General features: G+C 47.9%; 1 protein-coding gene across 1 annotated transcript in view; it reads left to right on the top strand.

The window, feature by feature from the left end:
• Positions 1-20,518, top strand: part of LOC146652782 (collagen alpha-1(XII) chain-like) — a 29,284-nt gene extending 8,766 nt beyond the window's left edge. The window contains exons 4-12 of the mRNA XM_085382265.1: positions 4,151-4,315; positions 15,271-15,417; positions 16,806-16,973; positions 17,426-17,545; positions 17,634-17,798; positions 18,243-18,389; positions 19,327-19,472; positions 19,916-20,045; positions 20,188-20,518. Coding sequence (XP_085238391.1) covers positions 4,151-4,315; positions 15,271-15,417; positions 16,806-16,973; positions 17,426-17,545; positions 17,634-17,798; positions 18,243-18,389; positions 19,327-19,472; positions 19,916-20,045; positions 20,188-20,198 — 1,199 coding nt within the window. The 3' untranslated portion in view covers positions 20,199-20,518. The remainder of the gene's footprint in view (positions 1-4,150; positions 4,316-15,270; positions 15,418-16,805; positions 16,974-17,425; positions 17,546-17,633; positions 17,799-18,242; positions 18,390-19,326; positions 19,473-19,915; positions 20,046-20,187) is intronic.
• Positions 20,519-21,542: the final 1,024 nt, after the last annotated feature.

The following is a 21,542-nucleotide window of genomic DNA, read 5'->3' as shown; positions in this document are numbered from 1 at the left end:
CCAACTAGGACACTTACCACAATAGTGTATAGCAATAGTAATACAATTACCGATATAGGATATGCATGACAGATGCTAGACCAACCATCCTTCACTGACTTACAAACAATAACCCCAAGATACTTGAACGTCTACATGTAGGACAGCTACTCAGTTACAGCCTGATTGGGCACTCCAAGTTTTTATGACTGAGAACCTGAGTCTTAGACTTTGACTGGCCAATTCTCGTCCAGCTGATTCAAACTTGACTGCAAGACATCTTGGTGACAACTGGATGTCATTGTTTGATGAAGTCAATAGAACCACAACGTCTGCAAAAGGAGAGACCACCAAACCCAACACCCTTGTCTCCTTGGCTGTGCCTAGAAATTCTTTCGATAAAAATGTGAACAGAATTGTGACAAATGTAATCCTGATGGAGTCCAGCCCGCAGGTGTATGACTTATTATTGGCAATGCAAAAGAAGCTCTCACTATAGTCTCCAAAAGGCCTATGACAATGGGCTATACTTGGCAGCTGTCTGTGGATTCATGGAGTGATCTCTGACTCAGTGTATCCAGCCTCCTTGGGATAGGTGGAAGTTGAAGATCTCCAGTACAGGGGCTTCTGCTAGACACTTGCAGTGCACCCACACTATATGTCTGGGCATGATGATTTTTATAACTCACCATCAAAAGTGATCAGTTCACAGCTCTCCTCCTGTCTTTACCTGAGTGTACAAGACATGCAGCTGCAGAGTTGAATCTCTTTTTCCCTAAGAAAAAAAAGTGTAGTGACACCATATGGCAAGGGATACAACTCCTTTCCACCACCTCTCCAAGGAAGCTGGTTCCAGAAGTGGAGTGTTGAGGTGAGTCTGACTATATCTAGACAGGATCTTTCATCCTCATGCACAAGCTTAGGCTCTATCAACACTAGAGTGGTGATGTTCCATGTCCTTGTAGTCACTGGCAATTGGGGATTAGACCGCTAGAGCTTCTGCCGCTGCCTGCCAATCAATCCACAGTATTGCCTCCAAGTAGGGCCATGGAACCCTGTCCCAATCAGTGTAATGTGGTCTCTGGAGTTCCTGTTTATAGAGGCTTTCTAAATCCCCTCAATTTGATCCCTTACTTGGGATCTGTTTGTAGGGAGATCCTACCAGGAGTAAATTGCATGCCAAAAACAAAACAGCTCCTGGGACTATAAACCCCCATCACAGTAAGCTGACACCAAGAGAGAAACAAACAAACAAAAAACAAGTCTTTGTAATCTTCTCATATGACTGTACTGTCGTGGTTCCCGTGCCTTCTCGGCGTCACTCAAGGATCAAACACTCCATTGTTTGTTTTTGTTTTCCTCTGCTTTATCTCTCATCTGCCAAGGCAGAACTCATCAGAGGTTCTGGCCTTTGGCCAACACACCTGCAATCAACTCACCACATAACTGTAGCTGAACAGCACTGCCGCCTTACGTCTGGTGAGTGCTTGTGTTGCGGCTGTAAGGGCCACATTATCGCTGTTTGCCCCGCTAAGCCAAAAGGTCGCGCCCGCCAGTAAAGGAGGCTTAAGAAGCTTCTTTGTTAAGAAGCTGCTCCACAAGGTTGGCGGTAGGCTGAGGGCTGCCGTTTGAGCCTCCCCCTACAGTAGTGGAATCGGCTGCTGGGCCCACTCCGCTGTGACCACTGGCACGCCTCTGTCATTGCACGGAATGCCTCCAAAAAGACCTGGGCATCGTCACCGTCCCCCATCCAGTGCATCGTTACTGACAGAGGAGATAGTTTTGGTGGCGCCAGCGACTCCAGGACCTGGTCTGCCAGTCTGAGTGTTCCTGCAGCTTAATCAGGTGTTCCCGCTGGGCCACCGCCCAGTCTTGGCACATCATTGCCATCTCCGCCAGCATCTGTGCCAACAACTGTGTCAACAACTGTGTCAACAACTGCACAGGCTGGGCGGGTGGTTCATTGTTTGGGTCAGACACCCCACTCCTGGGTTTCGGCATCACTTGTAGACGTACATGACATACACGGTGATTGTGCTCACTATTATTGCTTTTTATTGACAGTTGGGCACTCAAGGAAAACAGTCTGTTCCAGTCCAGCTCTCTCCTCTCTCCACTCGACTCTGCCTTCACTATATAGAGAAACGGAAAGAAATACCATCATCAGTCAATCGCCACCACCTGTGGCTCACCTGCCTCCCAGTACCGCCCCTTTGAGCTCACTGCACCGCTCCTCCCCTGCAGCTGAGCCAGGGACCACACCTCCACCACAAGATGATATCCTCATCTTTTCCAGATCGCTTGAAGAACACAAGAATCATGTAAGGCTCCAGTGTCGCCACCACCTGTGGCTCACCTGCCTCCCGGTACCGCCCCTTTGAGCTCACTGCACCACTCCTCCCTTGCAGCTGAGCCAGGGACCACACCTCCACCACAAGATGATATCCTCATCTTTTCCAGATCGCTTGAAGAACACAAGAATCATGTAAAGCAGGTGCTCCAGTGTCTCCCGGAGAACCGACTTTTTGTCAGAGGTGAAGAATGGGAATTCCACATTGACACGGTCAGTTTCTTGGCCTACATCATCCAGCAGGGGAACCTGAAACCAGACCCTGTTAAGGTACAGGATGTGTTGGATTGGCCAGAACACGAAACCGAAAGCAATTACAATGGTTCCTTGTTTTTTCTTTCACTTTCTACCATAGATTTATTTGTGATTTCAGCAAAAAAGCCATATCTTTAACCCGCCCAACCTCTCCCAAGAGCTTCTTTCAGTGGGACCAGTTGGCTCAGGCAGCTTTCAGCCAGCTCAAGCAGTGGTTTGCTTGGGCTTCAAACAGACCTGCGCCTCTGACACTGGAATTGGGGCTGTCCTCTCCCAGTAAGCTCCGCCCATGTGCTTTTCTTTCTCGTCAGTTATCACCTGCAGAGCGAAACTATGATGTGGGAGACCATGAGCTACTGGTGATCAAGCTCGCCCTGGAGGAGTGGGGGCACCATTCATTGTTTGGATGGATCTCAAGAACCTGACCGATCTACAAACTGCAAAACATCTCAGTCATCTCATCTTTCCTGGCAGTTTACTTCATCTGAAGAGTCCTGTGAAGCTTCACCCATCCTACCTCCATCCTGCACAGTGGGAGCCATCACCTGGGAGATTGGGTCTCCCTCTTTGTCATCGGCCTTCCACCCTCGGCAGATAATACAGTCATCCTCACCATTGTTGATCATTTTTCTAAAGCTGCCCTTTTTCTCACACTACCCAAGCTTCCTACGGCCCTGGAAACAGCCCCACTCCTGACTACCCATGTTTTCCACCTTCATGGGATACCAGAGGATATCGTCTCCGACCAAGGGCCGTAGTTCACTTCAAGAGTCTGGAAGGTGTTCTGTTTTGCTAAGAGCTCTAGGGTTAGTTGATCCTCTGGTTTCCACCTGCAGAGCAATGGGCAAACCGAACGCATGAGCCAGGAACAGGAAGCAGCCCTCCGTTGTGTGGCATCAACCAACCAGTCCGTATGGAGTCACTGTCTTCCCTGGATAGAGTACGCTTAATCTACTTAGCCACCGGATTGTCTCCCTTCGAGGTACCCTTGGACCACCACCATCTCCCCAGGTGCCGTCATGCCTGGCGAGCTACGTAGTCTGTGCTGCTGCGCACCAAGGTATGTAACAAGGACCTGCTGCTCACTACCTTGGCTCTCTGGCGACTATTTAAGATGGCAGGTCGGTGTTTCTCATCGCTGGATCGTTGCATGATTCTTGTCAGTGTTGCCCGGCTCTCTCATGCTAATCTCGTTCCTGATATATTTTCCTGGTTTGTGACTTCATTCTCTTTTTGTGCATAGATTTCCCTGGACGTGTCCCTGCCTGTTTTCCATTGGAGTTCTGACGTATGTATGTTGGTTATGACGAGTGTATCGAGTGGCGTGTGTGACTGAAGAGAACATTCTCGTGTGTGTGACTGAAGAGGATTGTTGTTGCCCTTCCCCGCCCTAGGATGTCTGGACCTCTTTTCCCCTGCACATTTTGTATATATCACTTGGTGTGACTTTTGTAAATAAACTGTTCAACTTTTTTCTTGATCCAACGCTTGAGTCTGTTGCTGCATTGTGACATGTACCTGTTCTGGCTGAACTCTTTGTAAAACTTCTTTGTTGCTATTTTGTAGGCTGGGCTCTAAGATACATCTGTAACAACAACTTAAATCCCAGTGTGGGCATGCGAGAAGACTCCCGCAAAATCGGTGTCCTGATCACTGACGGAAAGTCCCAAGATGAAGTTTACTTTAAGTCAAAGAACCTGAGAGACAGAGGCATCAAGCTCTATGCTATTGGTGAGTGATCTTGATTGTTTAAATGGGAAAACAAAAGTAACACTAGCTAAGCAGTGATGAGCTACAACTTGTACCACTTGAAACAAAATGCACTTACTCTTAGGTTCGTGCTAGCTAGCTCAGCCACCATACAAGGAAACGCTTCCACCACCTGCACAGATTGTGGGCCTGGCATAATGTGCTGGGTAGTTGGGTGCCACTCTAACATGATTGTATAATGTTTCTTGCCCAGCAAACACGCACGCACGCATGATGCACGCACACACACCTACACACACACCTACACATAAAAAAAAAAACACACACACACACACACGCACGCACATCCTGTTTTCGTATCCTAATGAGGACATCTAATTGACATAATGCTTTCCCTTGCCACTTACCCTAAACTTAACTATCAAAAATGAATGTTTGTGCCTAACCCTTAGCCCAAACCTAACCATAACCTAATTCTAACCCTGACAATAAAACAACCTTGGATGATGTGAGAGAGCGTGTGTGTGTGTGGTGGTGGGGAGGTGTTAGGGTCCGGATGGCTTGGGGATAGAAGCTCCTCTGGAGTCTCTCTGTCCTTGCCCGGATGATGCGGAACCTTCTACCGGATTGCAGAAGTTGGAACAGTTTGTTGCCAGGATGGTAAATGGTAAATGCATTTGTATAGCGCATTTGTAGTCCATAGGACCCCAAAGCGCTTTACACTACATTCAGTCATTCACCCATTCACACACACATTCACACACTGGCGATAGCAAGCTACATTGTAGCCACAGCTGCCCTGGGGCGCACTGACAGAGGCGAGGCTGCCGGACACAGGTGCCACCTGTGTAGGCAAACATGGGGTCAGTATCTTGCCCAAGGATATTTGGCATGCAGCCAGGATGCAGCCTGGGATCGAACCACCGACCTTCTGATTAGTGGCTGACCTGCTCTGCCACCTGAGCTACAGCCACCCCGTGGGAGGGGCAGGTCCTTCAGTATATGCGCTCCTCTAGTCCTGGTGTAGATGTCCTGAAGTGGGGGGAGAGCAATCCTGCAGCAGCGTTCTCTGAGGAGATTTTTGGTCCTTAACACAGCTGTTCCCAAACTAGAATGTGGTGTTCTGTGTGAGGATGTTCTCCACAGCGCCTGTATAGAAAATCCTGAGGATCTCTGGAGAGACCCTGAACTTCCTCAGTTGTCATAGGTGGTACAGGCGCTGCCTAGCCTTTTTCAAGGTTCAAGGTTCAAGTTCAAGGTTCAAGGTTCTTTATTTGTCACATGCATAGTTATACAAGTATAACACACAGTGAAATGTAGCCTGACTCCTCGACATGTGGAAGGGGGGGGGGGGGGGGGTGTAGAGGAAGAACATATATATATATATATATATATATATATATATATATATATATATATATATATATATATATATATATATATATATATATATATTGGGTGAATGTGCAGTAGTAGCAGCAAGCAGGTGAATTCTGTACATTAATATGAATAGACATCTGACTATTTTACAGGATAGACAATATAAACATATTTAAAATTAAAGGAATTGAAATGTACATTGTGCCTTGGTTTAGTGTCTGGAAGAGAGTCCTGTCTCAGTCAATTATAGATGATGTGAGAGGGCGGGTGTGTGTGTTTAGGGCACGGATGGCTTGGGGATAGAAGCTCCTCTTGAGTCTCTCTGTCCTTGCCCGGAAGATGCGGAACCTTCTACCAGATTGCAGAAGTTGGAACAGTTTGTTGCCAGGATGGGACGGGTCCTTCAGTATCTGCGCTGCTCTAGTCCGGCATCTCCTGGTGTAGGTGTCCTGAAGTGGGGGGAGAGCAACCCTGCAGCAGCGTTCTGCTGTATGGATCACTCTCTGGAGAGCTTTATGGTCCTTCACACAGCTGTTCCCAAACCACGATGTCATGTTCTGTGTGAGGATGCTCTCCACAGCGCCTGTATAGAAAATCCTGAGGATCTTTGGAGAGACCCTGAACTTCCTCAGTTGTCGTAGGTGATACAGGCGCTGCCTAGCCTTTTTGGTCTGGACCTGAATGTGGGCAGCCCATGTCAGGTCTGAGGAGATGTGGACACCAAGATACTTGAAGGACTGCACCCTCTCCACTGGAGCTCCATTGATGATAATGGGCTTGTAGTCTCTGTGCTGACCCCTTCTGAAGTCCACCACCAGCTCCTTGGTCTTGCTGACGTTCAGCTGGAGGTGATTGTCCTGGCACCACGATGCCAGATTCTTCACTTCATCCATGGAGGCCGTCTCATCGTTGTTGGAGATGGCACCCAACACCACTGTGTCGTCAGCAACCTTGACAATGGTGTTGGAGCCATGGGTGGCCACACAGTCTGAAGTGTAGAGGGAGTAGAGCAGTGGTGAGAGGACACATCCCTAAGGTGCTCCTGTGTTGATGGTGATGCTGTTGGAGAAGCACCTGCCCACCCTCACCACCTGAGATCTGCCAGTGAGGAAGTCCAACACCCATGCACACAGACGGCTGTTAAGTCCCAGATCCCTCAGCTTTGTGAACAGTCTGCAGGGCACTATTGTGTTAAACGCTGAACTGTAATCAACAAACAGCATTCGCACATAGTTACCCTGTTTCTTGTCCACATGGCTGAGAGTGGTGTGTAGGACGTGGGTGATGGCATCCTCTGTGGATCTGTTGGATCTGTAGGCGAACTGCAGCGGATCTTTGGTGTCTGGGATGGAGGAGGAGATGATGTTCTTCAACAGCCTCTCAAACACCTTCATTACTACCGAGGTCAGTGCAACTGGCCGGTAATCGTTCAGGGATGAGGGTTTGCTGTTCTTGGGCACAGGGATGATGGTGGATCTTTTGAAGCATGTGGGGACCACAGACTTCGCCAGGGACTCGTTGAAGATGTAAGTGAACACACCTGCTAGCTGGTTAGCACAGCAGCGCAGCAGACGGCTGGTGATGCCGTCTAGCCCCGCCGCTTTCCTTGTGTTCACTCTCCTCAGTGCCGCTCGGACGTCATGCTCCGCGATGCTGGTCACCGGTCTCTCGCTGATGACGTCACTGTCCTCGGTAGTCAGGCGGTAGATAGCATTAGCCGCCTGGCTAACCTCAAAACGGGCGTAGAACTGATTCAGCTCGTTGGTGAATGCAGAGTCGGCGTTGATCGGCGCAGTGTCCCTGGCTTTGTAGTCCGTAATGGTGCGTAGTCCGTGCCACATACTCCGTGTGTCGCCCTGGTGGAAGTGGGACTCCACACGTTCCCGGTACCGGCGTTTGGCATCTCTCACCGCGCGCCGCACGCCGTATGAGGCCGCTTTGTAGGCGCTCATATCGCCAGTGGCGAGACCCGCGTTGTAGGAGGCGGTCCTGGCGTTTACTGCAGTGCGGATCGATCTGTCCATCCACGGTTTCTGGTTTGGGAATGTGGTGACTCTCGCAGTGGGGATAATCTCCTCCGCTAGCATATTGATGAAGCATACTGTGTTACGGCCGGGACCGTTTCAGACGAGTGACAGGACTCAAACGCAAGACGCCGAACAGCTCGTAAATATATTTTAAGAATAATGTTTAATGTGCACACAAAATATTCATAAACAAAAGGTGAGCGTAGACGTTAACTAAATAATGATCTGGTCCGGGTCCGGGGATTGGACTGGAAAGCAAGTCACAAAAGGTCCAGGGAAAGGTCGGGGTCACTGTAACAGAATGCAAATGTTCAAAACATAGATAAGGAGGCATATGAATATGTTGTTTGGCTCAAAATCCTCCTTCGTACTGTGTACTTGCCAACGGAGGTCGGAGATAACATAGAGGGGGAGTAATCCGGGTGTGTAAATCCAAAAACTCCTGGCGTGGAGGCAGAGAGGCAGGTAGGTAGTTTTGGTGGTAGCCTGAGGGACTGCCAGAAGGTCCAGCATCCAAGTAGAAGCTCTTCGCCAGAGGTTTAACAGTTAGGTGTAGCTGAAAAAGGGAGGCGCACAAAAAACAAACATACAGTGAAGCAAAAGTGATTCACAAAAAAAACACGTAAGGAAATTATGGTGGTGGCCTGCACTGACTGATGTTTAGCAGAGAATCTGGCGAAGAGAGATTGAGAACGCTGGCCTTATGAGTCCCCCGGCTAATTACCCACAGATGTCAACGATCAGCAAAAACACTGAGGCCCCTCCCAGGGGTGGAGACGCCGGCTCGGAGGGAGACACACTGGCACACACCCGGACCATGACAGTACCCCCCCCTCAAGGGACGCCACCCGGCGGCCGACCAGCACCCGCCCCACGACGTGACCTAAGAAAATCAGAAACCATCACAGAGTCAAGCATCAAAGAACGAGGAACCCAAGAACGCTCCTCCGGCCCATAACCCTCCCAGTCCACCAAAAACTGCAGCCCCCTACCCCGCCGCCGCACATCCAGAATGCGCCGGACAGAAAACGCAGGATGCCCGTCAATGAGCCGGGCGGGAGGCGGGGGCACCGGAGGCGGGCACAGATGACTAGACACCACCGGCTTCACCTGAGAAACGTGAAAGACCGGGTGAACCCTCAAGGCAGCAGGCAAACGGAGCTTGACAGCCGAAGGGCTGAGGACCCTGTCCACAGAATAGGGGCCGATGTAACGAGGAGACAACTTGCGGGAGGATGCCCTGAGAGGGATGTCTTTCGCAGCGAGCCACACCTTCTGTCCAGGTGAGTAAACAGGCGCAGGAGACCGGCGACGGTCGGCACAGCTACGTTGGCGAGCCACAGCTCGCAACAGCGCCTCCCGCGTACGAGACCAGACCCGACGGCAGCGCTGTAGATGATGCTGGACCGAGGGGACAGCAAGATCAGCCTCCTCCACCGGAAACAGGGGCGGCTGATAACCCAAAGAGGCCTCAAAAGGTGACAACCCAGTAGCAGACGAAACCAAGGAGTTGTGGGCATACTCCACCCACGGCAGATACGAGGCCCAAGTCGCAGGGTTATGACAGGTCACACAGCGGAGCGCGGCCTCCAGCTCCTGATTTAAACGTTCCGTCTGGCCGTTCGTCTGAGGATGGTAACCAGAGCTCAGACAAGGCCTGGCCCCCAAAGCAGCGCAAAAAGAACCCCAAACCTGGGACGAGAACTGCGGACCCCTGTCCGAAACTATTTCCACAGGAATGCCATGAAGCCGAAAAACATGGTCCAACAACAACGTAGACGTCTCAGCCGCAGTGGGCAACTTCTCCAAAGCGACGAAATGAGCAGCCTTAGAAAACCGATCCACGACCGAGAGAATAGTGGTCTTCCCAGCCGAAACCGGGAGTCCCGTAACAAAATCCAGGGCGATGTGGGACCAAGGGCGATGAGGCGTAGACAACGGCTGCAACAGCCCAGCAGGACGGTGAGTACGCGACTTACACCTGGCACACACAGGGCACGCAGCCACATACTCCCGAACATCTTTATCCAGAGTGGCCCACCAAAAATGTCTCTTAACCATAGAAGTCGTCCTGCCCCTGCCCGGGTGACACGCAAACCTCGAAGCGTGCACCCATTCCAGTACCTTGGAGCGAGCAGCCGCGGGAACAAAACGCCGGTTAGGCGGTCCCGTGCCCGGATCCGGTTCCGTCCGGAGGCCCCGGTCGATGGCGTCCTCCACCTCCCAGGTAATAGCTCCCACCGTACAGCCGGCCGGAAGAATGGTGGAAAACTCCGCCGGACCCGTGTCAGAGTCAAACTGCCGAGAGAGGGCATCCGGTTTGGTGTTTCTGGAACCCGGGCGATAAGAAATGGAAAAGTTAAAACGTGCGAAAAACAGCGACCAACGAGCTTGACGTGCATTCAACCTCTTCGCACCGCGCAGGTACGTCAAGTTCTTATGATCCGTCCACACCAGGAACGGTAGCGCCGCGCCTTCCAGATGATGACGCCACTCCTCCAACGCCAACTTAACGGCAAGCAGCTCCCGGTCCCCCACATCATAGTTCCGTTCCGCTGGTGAAAGCCGCCGAGAGAAAAAGGCGCACGGCCGCAGCTTAGAGGAGGGGCCGGCACGTTGTGAAAGCACAGCCCCCACCCCCACATCAGAAGCATCCACCTCCACAATAAAAGCCTTAGACGGATCGGGTTGAGCGAGGATGGGCGCAGTAGAAAACAGATGTTTCAGCTCCGTGAATGCGCTGTCAGCTTCGGCGGACCAGCCGAACGGAAGCTTCGTAGAGGTAAGGCGTGTAAGCGGAGCCGCCACTAGACTGTAGTTCCTTATAAACCGACGATAGAAATTCGCAAATCCCAAAAACCCCTGGAGTTGCTTGCGAGTAGAAGGCACAGGCCAGTCAGTGACCGCCTTCACCTTAGCTGGATCCGTCTTCACCTGCCCCCCTGCCAAGATGTATCCCAGGAAAGAGACCGATGTCAAATGAAACTCACATTTCTCAGCCTTGGCATACAGTCTGTTTTCCAAGAGGCGTTGAAGGACAGCACGGACATGTGAATGATGCTCAGCCAAAGACTTAGAAAAAATAAGAATGTCATCTAAATAGACGAACACAAAACGGTCGAGGAAATCCCGCAGGACGTCATTTATTAGGGCCTGAAACACCGCTGGAGCGTTCGTTAAACCGAAAGGCATAACGAGATACTCGAAATGACCCAGGGGGGTGTTAAACGCGGTCTTCCACTCGTCTCCCTGACGGACTCGCACCAAATGATAAGCATTGCGAAGATCTAACTTAGTGAACACCGTGGCACCCTGTAGCGATTCAACAGCGGAGCTAATGAGTGGCAAGGGATACTTATTTTTAACAGTGACGTCATTCAAGCCCCTGAAATCAATACACGGCCGAAGAGACCCATCCTTCTTGTCTACAAAAAAAAACCCCGCCGCCACGGGGGACGAAGACGGACGGATTAACCCAGCCGCTAATGAATCCCTAATATACTCCTCCATCGCAGCACGTTCAGGCCTAGAGATACTATATAACCGGCTCTTGGGCAGGGACGCTCCGGGGAGCAAATCAATCGCACAGTCATAAGGGCGATGGGGCGGTAGGGACTGCGCTTTGATCTTACTGAATACCTCCCGCAAATCATGATACTCAGGCGGCACCCCTGAGAGATCGGGGACATATTCGTCAGTCCCCGTAGCCTCCCCCGGGCCGGGAAAACGGGCGGAAGTCAGACAATTGGAGTGGCAAAAAGGGCTCCAGCTGACAACCCTTTGCCCCTCCCAATCCAAGTGCGGATTGTGTAAGCACAGCCAGGGATAACCCAAAGTGAGCGGAGTATCAGGTGAATCGAGGACAAAAAAGGTGAGTTTTTCCCTATGATTCCCCGAAGTGCACAGTGACACTGGACCAGTGCGAAAAGAAATTCTAGTGAAAACCTGGTTATTAATCGCTCTAACTGAAATGGGCGGCTCAAGGCGCACGAGCGGAACGCCTAATCGTTCAGCGAGATCGAGACTGATTAAATTCTGTTCAGAACCAGAATCTAATAAGGCTGTGCACGAATGAGTACTCTGTAGCATCTCCAAGGTGACAGGGAGTTGTAAACGGGGTTTCTGACCAGAATTCGAACCGCCCACCCGTATCCCCGATTCTACCGGCGGGCGACACCTTTTCCCTCCTTCGGGCATGCAGCAATCAAGTGTTCCAGCGAGCCACAGTAAAAACAGGCATGAGCCCGACGCCGCCGCTCCCTCTCCTCCGGTGTCAACCGTGACCGGCCAATCTGCATAGGCTCCGGCTCGGGATCAGTGACGTAAGCCGAGGCGACAAACTCATGCGAGTCCACAGTCGGAGGCGGCGACGGTGACGTACCCGGAAACGAGCGCGGTAAACGGCGCTGGGATTTGTAGTTCCTGTCCCTCTCCCTGTCACGCAACCTGTTGTCAATGCGAAGGGAGAGGGACGCCAGTTCCTCAAAAGATTTTGGCTCATCACGGGAGGCAAGCTGGTCTTTCATACCCTCGTTCAATGCCCGGAAAAACACCCCACGCAGAGCGTCGTCAGGCCAACCGGTTTCGGCGGCAGCAGTACGAAAATCAATCAAAAAATCAGCAACCCTCTGACGGCCCTGGCGAAGATCCAGCAGCCTCTGCGCAGAACTACCCTCAGAAATGGGGTGCGCAAACGTTTTCTGGAATTCCCCCAAAAACACCTCATAAGAACAGGTTAACAAAGGATTCTTCGATAGATACGCCTCCGCCCATTTAAGTGCACGATTACGCAGTTTACCCACCAAATAAGATATCTTATTAGAATCCGCAACAAATGTGCGCGGAGAACGACCGAAAACAAGGTCAACCTGAAGCAAAAACCCGCTACAACTCCCTGGATCCCCTGAGAATGGTTCGGGCTCCGGGGACGTAGCATCACGGAAAGCTGATGTAGGTGGAGATGCAACGGCAACAGGTTGAGGCAGAGGAGCTGGTGTACCGGAGTCTTGGCCCGCGGGGCCCGAGGCGGAACCAGCAGCAGTAGAAATATCAGTTTGTAGAGCCTGGAGGGTCTCCAGTATTTTACTTTGACCATCTCTAAGAGTCTGCTGCTGGGCTAACAGGAACTGAATAGATTGTTCATGACTTCCTAATATCGCCCCCTGCCTCTGAATGGCTGACCGTTCCGCGTCTGCTGAGTCCATAACTGCTGGCCAGATTCTACTGTTACGGCCGGGACCGTTTCAGACGAGTGACAGGACTCAAACGCAAGACGCCGAACAGCTCGTAAATATATTTTAAGAATAATGTTTAATGTGCACACAAAATATTCATAAACAAAAGGTGAGCGTAGACGTTAACTAAATAATGATCTGGTCCGGGTCCGGGGATTGGACTGGAAAGCAAGTCACAAAAGGTCCAGGGAAAGGTCGGGGTCACTGTAACAGAATGCAAATGTTCAAAACATAGATAAGGAGGCATATGAATATGTTGTTTGGCTCAAAATCCTCCTTCGTACTGTGTACTTGCCAACGGAGGTCGGAGATAACATAGAGGGGGAGTAATCCGGGTGTGTAAATCCAAAAACTCCTGGCGTGGAGGCAGAGAGGCAGGTAGGTAGTTTTGGTGGTAGCCTGAGGGACTGCCAGAAGGTCCAGCATCCAAGTAGAAGCTCTTCGCCAGAGGTTTAACAGTTAGGTGTAGCTGAAAAAGGGAGGCGCACAAAAAACAAACATACAGTGAAGCAAAAGTGATTCACAAAAAAAACACGTAAGGAAATTATGGTGGTGGCCTGCACTGACTGATGTTTAGCAGAGAATCTGGCGAAGAGAGATTGAGAACGCTGGCCTTATGAGTCCCCCGGCTAATTACCCACAGATGTCAACGATCAGCAAAAACACTGAGGCCCCTCCCAGGGGTGGAGACGCCGGCTCGGAGGGAGACACACTGGCACACACCCGGACCATGACAGTCTGCTACTTCCGTAAACTCGTTGATGTCGACTGCGCATGCTCTGAACATGTCCCAGTCGACGTCGTTGAGTGCGTCCTGTAGCGTAGCTTCTGATTGGGCAGTCCACCGTTTTACCTCCCTCGTGGTCACGTCTTCCCTCCGTATGCTTTGTTTATACTGGGGGATGAGGAAGATGGCGTTGTGGTCAGACTTCCCAAAAGCCGGGTGTGAGACAGCTTTGTAGCCCTGCTTGTATGGCGTGTAGCAGTGATCCAAAATTCGATCCCCTCTCGTTGGACACGAGACATGCTGGTAAAAGTTTGGCATGACTTGTCTGAGGTTCGCTTTGTTAAAGTCTCCTGCTACAATGAGGGCTGCGCCCGGGTCCTTGTTTTGAAGCGAGCTCAGCACATCATGTAATTCGGACAAAGCCATACCTGTGTCCGCTTGGGGTGGGATGTAGCCCTGTTATACTCACGGGGCAGATAGAAAGGGCGGACAATTGGTCTGGACATGAATGTGGGCAGACCATGTCAGGTCTGAGGAGATGTGGACACCGAGATACTTGAAGGACTGCACCCTCTCCACTGGAGCTCCATTGATGATAATGGGCTTGTAGTCTCTGTGCTGACTCCTGATATAAATAAAGTTCACTTTGACTTCAGCACAGCAGCAAAAACCTGTCAACATGTCAGATGTCATCTGAGAAGATGTGACGTCAAGTAAGAGAATGGGGGAAAAGGGTAAACAGGTATAAATGTTAAGTGAAGAAGAGATACCGTGTTCTTCCCTTTGTCTTCTGTGAGATGAACAGTTCATAAGATGGTACCTAAGATGTTCACTGTTGAAAATTCCAGCAGAAGACGTTCCTCGCATTCCTGCAGACACTGATTCTCCAAGGTGAAAGCTGGATCACGTCTATGCACACAAAATCCAGACATTAATGTAATTTTCACTACTGAAACTACATTTCCCGTTCAACATGTTAATCAAACGTATGTTTTGATCATATCTTTGATCAAGAATAAAGATGGTTTACTGTTAGAAAATATGGAAAAGCCCTGTTATACCGTGCATCATTTTAAGCATAAAAGGCTGGATGATAAGACTTTTTACCCTCTCAGATGTGATAGGAAAGCCGGGGCAACTTCAATCTCTCCCTCAATCCCAGCTTTCTCAGCACCCAGCTGTCTAAGCTAAGGGTAGTTTTAAAACAGCTAAATTAGCACCTGCAGAGGAATGGTTTATTCCAGAGTTTCAGTCAGGTTTCAGAGCTCATCACAGATGTCTGTGCTTGTCCTGCTAGACCTCAGTGCAGTGTTTGATACTGTTGACCATAATAATGTATTATAGTGATTAGAGGATGCTGTAAGTATTACAAGTACTGTGCTGCAGTAGTTTGAATTATATATATCTAATGGGCTAGAAAGAGAGAGCATCTTTCTCCTATATTGGCTTCTCTTTAATGGCTCCCTCTTAAATCCAGATTTTTATTTTTATTAAGTGTACCTATTTAATGATGGTTTATTGATTTATTTAGCAGACACTGATATGCTATTTTTGTTTTGAATTCTCTATTTTGAAGTGAAATTCTCAACCTAATCATTTGTCCCTCAGGTATAGGAAGTTATGATGAGTACGAGCTGAAGTCCATTGCCTCTGATCCGGACGAGAGTCACATGTACCTAGTTAGCAACTTCCAGTTCCTACTGGACATCGTTGACAATGTCACAATCAACTTGTGCAACAGCATAAAGGCCTCAGGTTGGTAATGAGTAACTGGAGCATTAGACCAGCATCACAGTTAGCTTTAGATACATTGTTCAACACTTTACAAAGCTGAAAAGACTTCCCAATTTTAGTTTTTCTGACAAGAGGCTATAGCTAGTTATTTGAATCTGTTGTATAACTCTTTTAGGAAGTGTAGAGTGGCACATTTTTTAGTGATTTAATAAAGGCTATTGCCCTTTAATTGTTCAACATTGCAATCATGACTTTACTTTCATGGCTTGTACTATTATTTAGAGTTAGAAATAGCCATGTAGGGCACACCTTTCACCATCTTACAATGCTGTGATTACAGCTATTCCCCAACTCTCTGTAAATGGTACTCATGGCCACTGATCATTGGTTATTGATCAATGGTCTTTGACCAGTGGCTGTTGATCAGTGGTCATGACAATTTGAATATTAATGATCAAGAAACTGGCCTCACAGCCCATTGTTCTTTAGTTGTGCTATTTTCAGTCATTGTGCATTGGAATGAGAATTTGCACCCCCAAATCTGGGGCCATGTTCTAAGCTGGAGAAGGGTGGAGTGGAGGACTTCAAGTATCTCTATCTTGCTCACAAGGGAGGACAAAGTGGAGTGAAAGATTTACACGTGGATTGGTGTGGTGTGGACACTGCTCTGATCTTTTGTGGTGAAGTGAGAAGTGAGCATAAAAGTGAAATTTTTAATTTACCAGCTGATTTACGTCCCTATCCTAACCTATGGTCATGAGGTTTGGGTAGTGACCAAAAGAATGAAAATGGTCGGGAATGAGAATTCCCAAACGCTGTTGTAGAGAGAGAAAATAAGAGCGGATAGAATGACCAACTCACCTCAATATGAAATAAATTTTACTTCACTTTATTAGTATCTATTTAAAATTTCAAATATTGTACTAAACTTGTATTTTTGAACAGTGGTTCTTTTTTATATGATCTGCTTTGCACCTTTTCTTGATCTCATTTGGATTTCCATTGACGTCAAGGAAAACTGATTAGGAAAACCAGATAGGAGGCTGCTTTTTAGACTACTGTGTTTATTACTGCAGTCCCTTAAAAGAGCTAAAACGTCTCCTAACTTGTTTTGAACAGCTGAGCAGCCTTTTCCTGGAGCAGGAACATGTAAATAATTTTGGGAGCAGGTGGCGCCATAGATCACAGTGTGGGAGAGGCTACTTCCTACTGAGAACACAGGGCCAGTTATCTGACGAGAAAAGAATCGACAGTTTTTTCTGTGCCTTTGTCTTCTTTCCTCCTTATGTATTTCATCTCACTCTTTCTCACTTTTCTCTCACATACAAACAGTTAAAATGGGACTCAATAGGTGAGGTGGGTATTTGTTGTGTACCAGGTGTCTCACTAACCTCCCCTCCTCCCAACAGCACCACCTCTCTCTGGAGATGCTCAGTGTAACACCACAGCGAAAGCCGACATCGTACTGCTGGTTGACGGATCCTGGAGTGTTGGACGCGTAAACTTCAAAACAGTCTGCAACTTCATTGCTCGTGTGGTCAGTGTGTTTGACATTGGCCCAGAAAGTGTCCAGATCGGTAAAGGTTGATTTGATTCATTTAAAAAGTGGGGCAAACGAGAAGAAGTTTCAGAATCACTACTTTAAGTCAGCTTTCCTCTGATTGGCTGTTCTTTACAGGCAGATGATTTAAACAGCAGGTGGGTGGGGCTTCTGTGCCTGAGATGACTGGATATCTGGTTTCTTTTACGTTATGCTGAACATGTACCAAACATTTCGAGTAGTCTGAAGCCTGGCTTTACAAGGATTACTTGTATGTACACTAATCTCATTATTCAAAACTTTGTTTACATTGAACATCCACCGTTGGAACAGTGTATAGATGGCAGAAAATAAGGAAAAGCAGAATAGGTTGCTTTGTTTGTCCCTCTTTATTTGTAGTTGTTATCATTTTGTCTATTTTGTGAAAAAGCTGAGGATCAGAGTTTGTGTATCTTTGGTGTTCTACATTATTGGATGTGTTTTCTGCAGGTCTGACTCAGTACAGTGGTGATCCAAGGACTGAATGGCACCTCAACGCCCACCCCACCAAAGCATCCCTGCTGCATGCCATTGCCAACCTGCCACATAAAGGAGGAAACACCATGACAGGTGACTTTTTAACAGCATTGCTAGGCTCCCCCCACCGCAATGTTTCCAACTGAAGTCTTGGTAAAACATCTTTGCTGCTGTGTTGTAGGCTTGGCTCTAAACTACATGCTTGAAAACAACTTCAAACCTAATGTGGGGATGCGTGGAGACTCCCGCAAAATTGGCATCCTGATCACTGATGGAAGGTCCCAGGACGAAGTCATCCGAGTCTCACAGAAACTCAGAGACAGTGGCATTGAGCTCTATGCTGTTGGTTAGTGAGCTTGGTTGTTTACATAGGGAAAAAATGCAAGGAAAGCAGCAATGAGCTACAGACTGTGATTTAAAAAAGAAAGAAAGAAAAAACACCAGCAACAATACTCATGCTTTGATATTTAAATGATGGTTCAGTTGGTACTAAGGGCCCCACTACCATTTCCACCACTACCATTAGCCTGAAGTGTTCTTACAAGGCAAAATGGGTCCACGCTTTTATGTTGTTTATGCAAATTCTAATCTCAGCATTTAAATGTTGCAGTAGAAAGAGAGATCTCAGGAGTTTCCAGTCTTGCACTGACCAATTTTAACGTCAGTTTCCTGTTCTTCGCTAACAGGAGTGAAGCTTGACTGATTCATTTGGAAGACACTGATATTATTTTTGTTCTTAGTCTCTGTTTAAATGTGTAATTCTCAATCTGATCGTGCATTTTTCTGGTAGGTATAGCTCATATTGATGAGAATGAGCTGAAGTCCATCGCCTCTGATCCAGATGAGAGTCACGTATACTCCGTCACTGACTTTGAGTTCCTGCCGGACATCGTTAATGACCTCACAATCAACTTGTACAACAGCTTAAAGGGCTCAGGTTGGAGACACTGGATAATTATAAGACCAGCATCTCAATAACTTTTATGAAATCTTGCACTGGTCAAGATTTCAAAAGGTCGGAAATTAGTTGGAGCCCAATTCCTTGTATGTGTACATATACTATGAAACTGATCAAGCTGATTCTTAAAAGAGTAACCAAACTGCATTGTTTATTAATGTTGTGTAGAAAACCTTTAATATAGCTTGAATAACTTAATCTCCTGAAATTTTGAAGTGATTTAATAAGTGTACATTTAGTAAAAATATATATCTATATCATTGTATCATTGTCACATCACCCACTGGCTTGTGAATTTTAAACCCTCAACTTTAGCTTAACGATTATCGCTCTGTTGGTTTTTGAGTCAGAGGTTTCCATATTTAGACAAGACGGTGGAGCAAAGCACTGATAAATCTACTAATTAATACTAACTAATAGACTAATACAGTTACTGTGCAAAAGTCTTGAGCCAACTCTTATACCTTTAGATTTCCTTCTGGGGAACCTGACTCTTATAATTTGTTAAAGTGGTTTTTAGCAATAGCTTTCCATGCGTTCTTCAGGACTTTCCAAGTTTTTCTTCATACATTGGCTGCTTTTCTCCGGCTGTCCAGTCCGATTCATCAGAGGCTTTAAAAAAAACTGTATTTTCAAAAGAAATGGAAAATTCTTACAATTATTTCATGGTTCAGGCTTTAAAGATTAAGCACTCATTGGCACAGCAGCGTTTACCCTGTTTCAGCAATGAAACTGACGACACATGACACACAGGAAATAGAAATTACTTTGTTTTTGTTATTCACAAATCAATTCTGCACTGAAAACAGAAGATTATCCTCTTAGCTTAGCTGAATGATAAAAGGATATGTGATATGTTGCATCGTTTGATGTCAACATGATGGATTCCATTCTCTGTGCTCTGTCTCTTATTCAGACGATGAGCCACTGGGGGCACCAACCAACCTGGTGACCTCAGAGGTGAAACAGAGCTCCTTCCGCACCACCTGGACTCCACCTGACGGCACCGTGGACCAGTTTCGCGTCACTTACTCGATAGCACCCGGAGGACCCCCCAAGGAGGTGAGATGAGCTCTCCCCTTTATGTTATTTTGTAACCAGAGACCAGAGGCTTTTAGCTCCCACCATCAGAATACATGTAATTCATACTGATGGCAAAACTCTCATTTCATTTATTTGTGACAACCCAAATATAAAAATATACACCCATCAGAGCATAAACAGTGTATAAAAATGCTGCATAAGACTCATTGAGTCTAGAGTTTTACATTTCAGAAACTTATGAACAGAACCTGGCCCAGAAAGTGGCCAATGCCACACAATAAGAAACAGAAAATTAATGCAGAACTGAAAACCGTGTTGAAGACCCAGAACTGTGACACTCACAAAATCCCAAAAGTGAGTCCAACTGTTGGTTTGAAGTATTCTTTGGTTTTGATCAAATCCACCTGTCATTTACTCGTTCACTGGTCAACAGAATAAGAACCATTGCTTTATCGTTTCAGCTGCAAGTCGAGGGATCAGTGACCACTGTAGTGCTGGAAAATCTAAACCCTCTGACTGAGTACGTCATCAATGTTTATGCTGTGGTGGGCGAGCGGAGCAGCGAGCCTCTCAGGGGCACCGAGACCACCCGTGAGTGTTTCCTCTTCTACAAAAATTAAAGAACAAAAAAAATTCATCATTTTATTTAGTGCATGGACACTATGTTTGATGTTCAGGTTACCATGTGCACGACAAACTAGTTCTATCTTCGTCTTTGAACTCTTCCTTTCAGGAGATGGATAGGTGTCATTTGAGCGGTGGGGGCATCATTCAGAAGAAAGTTTAACTCCTCTTCTTCAGTTGTTTCCACTCCCCCAAAACCAGTCAGCCACTTGAAAATACTCCATCTGTGTCGGTCTGCGTGTTCATATCTTTATTTCAGTGTTTTTAGGATCATTATGATCAGTGCTAACTGCTTCACCACCATGGTTAACACTTCTGTCTCACAGCAATAAGATTCCTGATTCCAGCTCCTGGTTTCATCCTTTGTGGAGTTTGCATGGTGCGAGCACTCAGACTCAAATTGTTTATAAATGTGACTACATTACAGTTACTTCATGTACTCTCTTTATGTTGATCCGAGGATCAATAAAAACAACATGGCTCCCATGATCAACAAACCAGTTTGTGGCTCTTTGTGTGTAGAATGGCTGACTGTTGGTGGATAAAGGTAAAATGTGTGAGTCCACAAAACTGAGCTGCTGTTTCCAACTAAATTAGTGTGTGAGTACAATCCGCACAATAGCGTTGATAGGTGTGGTTAGTTTTTCAGGTGTGTTTAAAAAGCGCAGTCAATAAATTTCAGTGTGATGAGCCTAATCTGACAAGTGCAATGCACGATCTCCGTGACATCTTATGTATTGTCGAAGTGTAGCTGAAACTGTGTAGTTCCACCTTTAAAAACAGTCATGTTGGAGATCACAGTGAAAACCATGTTCGCTGTCCATGGTCTTGAAATATAACAGTTTAATTTGAGTATATCCATCCATCCATCCATCCTCATCCGCTTTGTCCGGGGCCGGGTCGCGGGGGCAGCAGCCTAAGCAAAGAGGCCCAGACCTCCCTCTCCCCAGCCACCTCCTCCAGCTTATCTGGGGGAATACCAAGGCGTTCCCAGGCCAGCCGAGAGATATAATCTCTCCAGCGTGTCCTGGGTCTGCCCCGGGGCCTCCTCCCGGTGGGACATGCCTGGAACACCTCACCCAGGAGGCGCCCAGGGGGCATCCTTGTCAGATGCCCGAACCACCTCAGCTGGCTCCTTTCGATGTGGAGCAGCAGCTGCTCTACTCTGAGCCCCTCCCGGATGGCCGAACTTCTCACCCTATCTCTAAGGGAGAGGCCAGCCACCCTTCGGAGGAAGCTCATTTCTGCCGCTTGTATCCGCGATCTCGTTCTTTCGGTCACTACCCACAGCTCGTGGCCATAGGTGAGGGTAGGGACGTAGATCGACCGGTAAATTGAGAGCTTCGCTTTTACACTCAGCTCCCTCTTCACCACGACGGACCGGTGCAGCGTCCGCCTTACTGCAGCTGCAGCCCCAATCCGTCTGTCGATCTCCGGCTCCCTTCTCCCATCACTCGCGAACAA

This window comes from Rhamphochromis longiceps, linkage group LG15 (assembly GCF_057381845.1).
Source record: "Rhamphochromis longiceps isolate RC_006_pf linkage group LG15, R_longiceps_female_GT1.1, whole genome shotgun sequence".
NCBI lineage: Eukaryota > Metazoa > Chordata > Actinopteri > Cichliformes > Cichlidae > Rhamphochromis > Rhamphochromis longiceps.
This window is presented reverse-complemented; position numbering and strand designations above follow the sequence as displayed.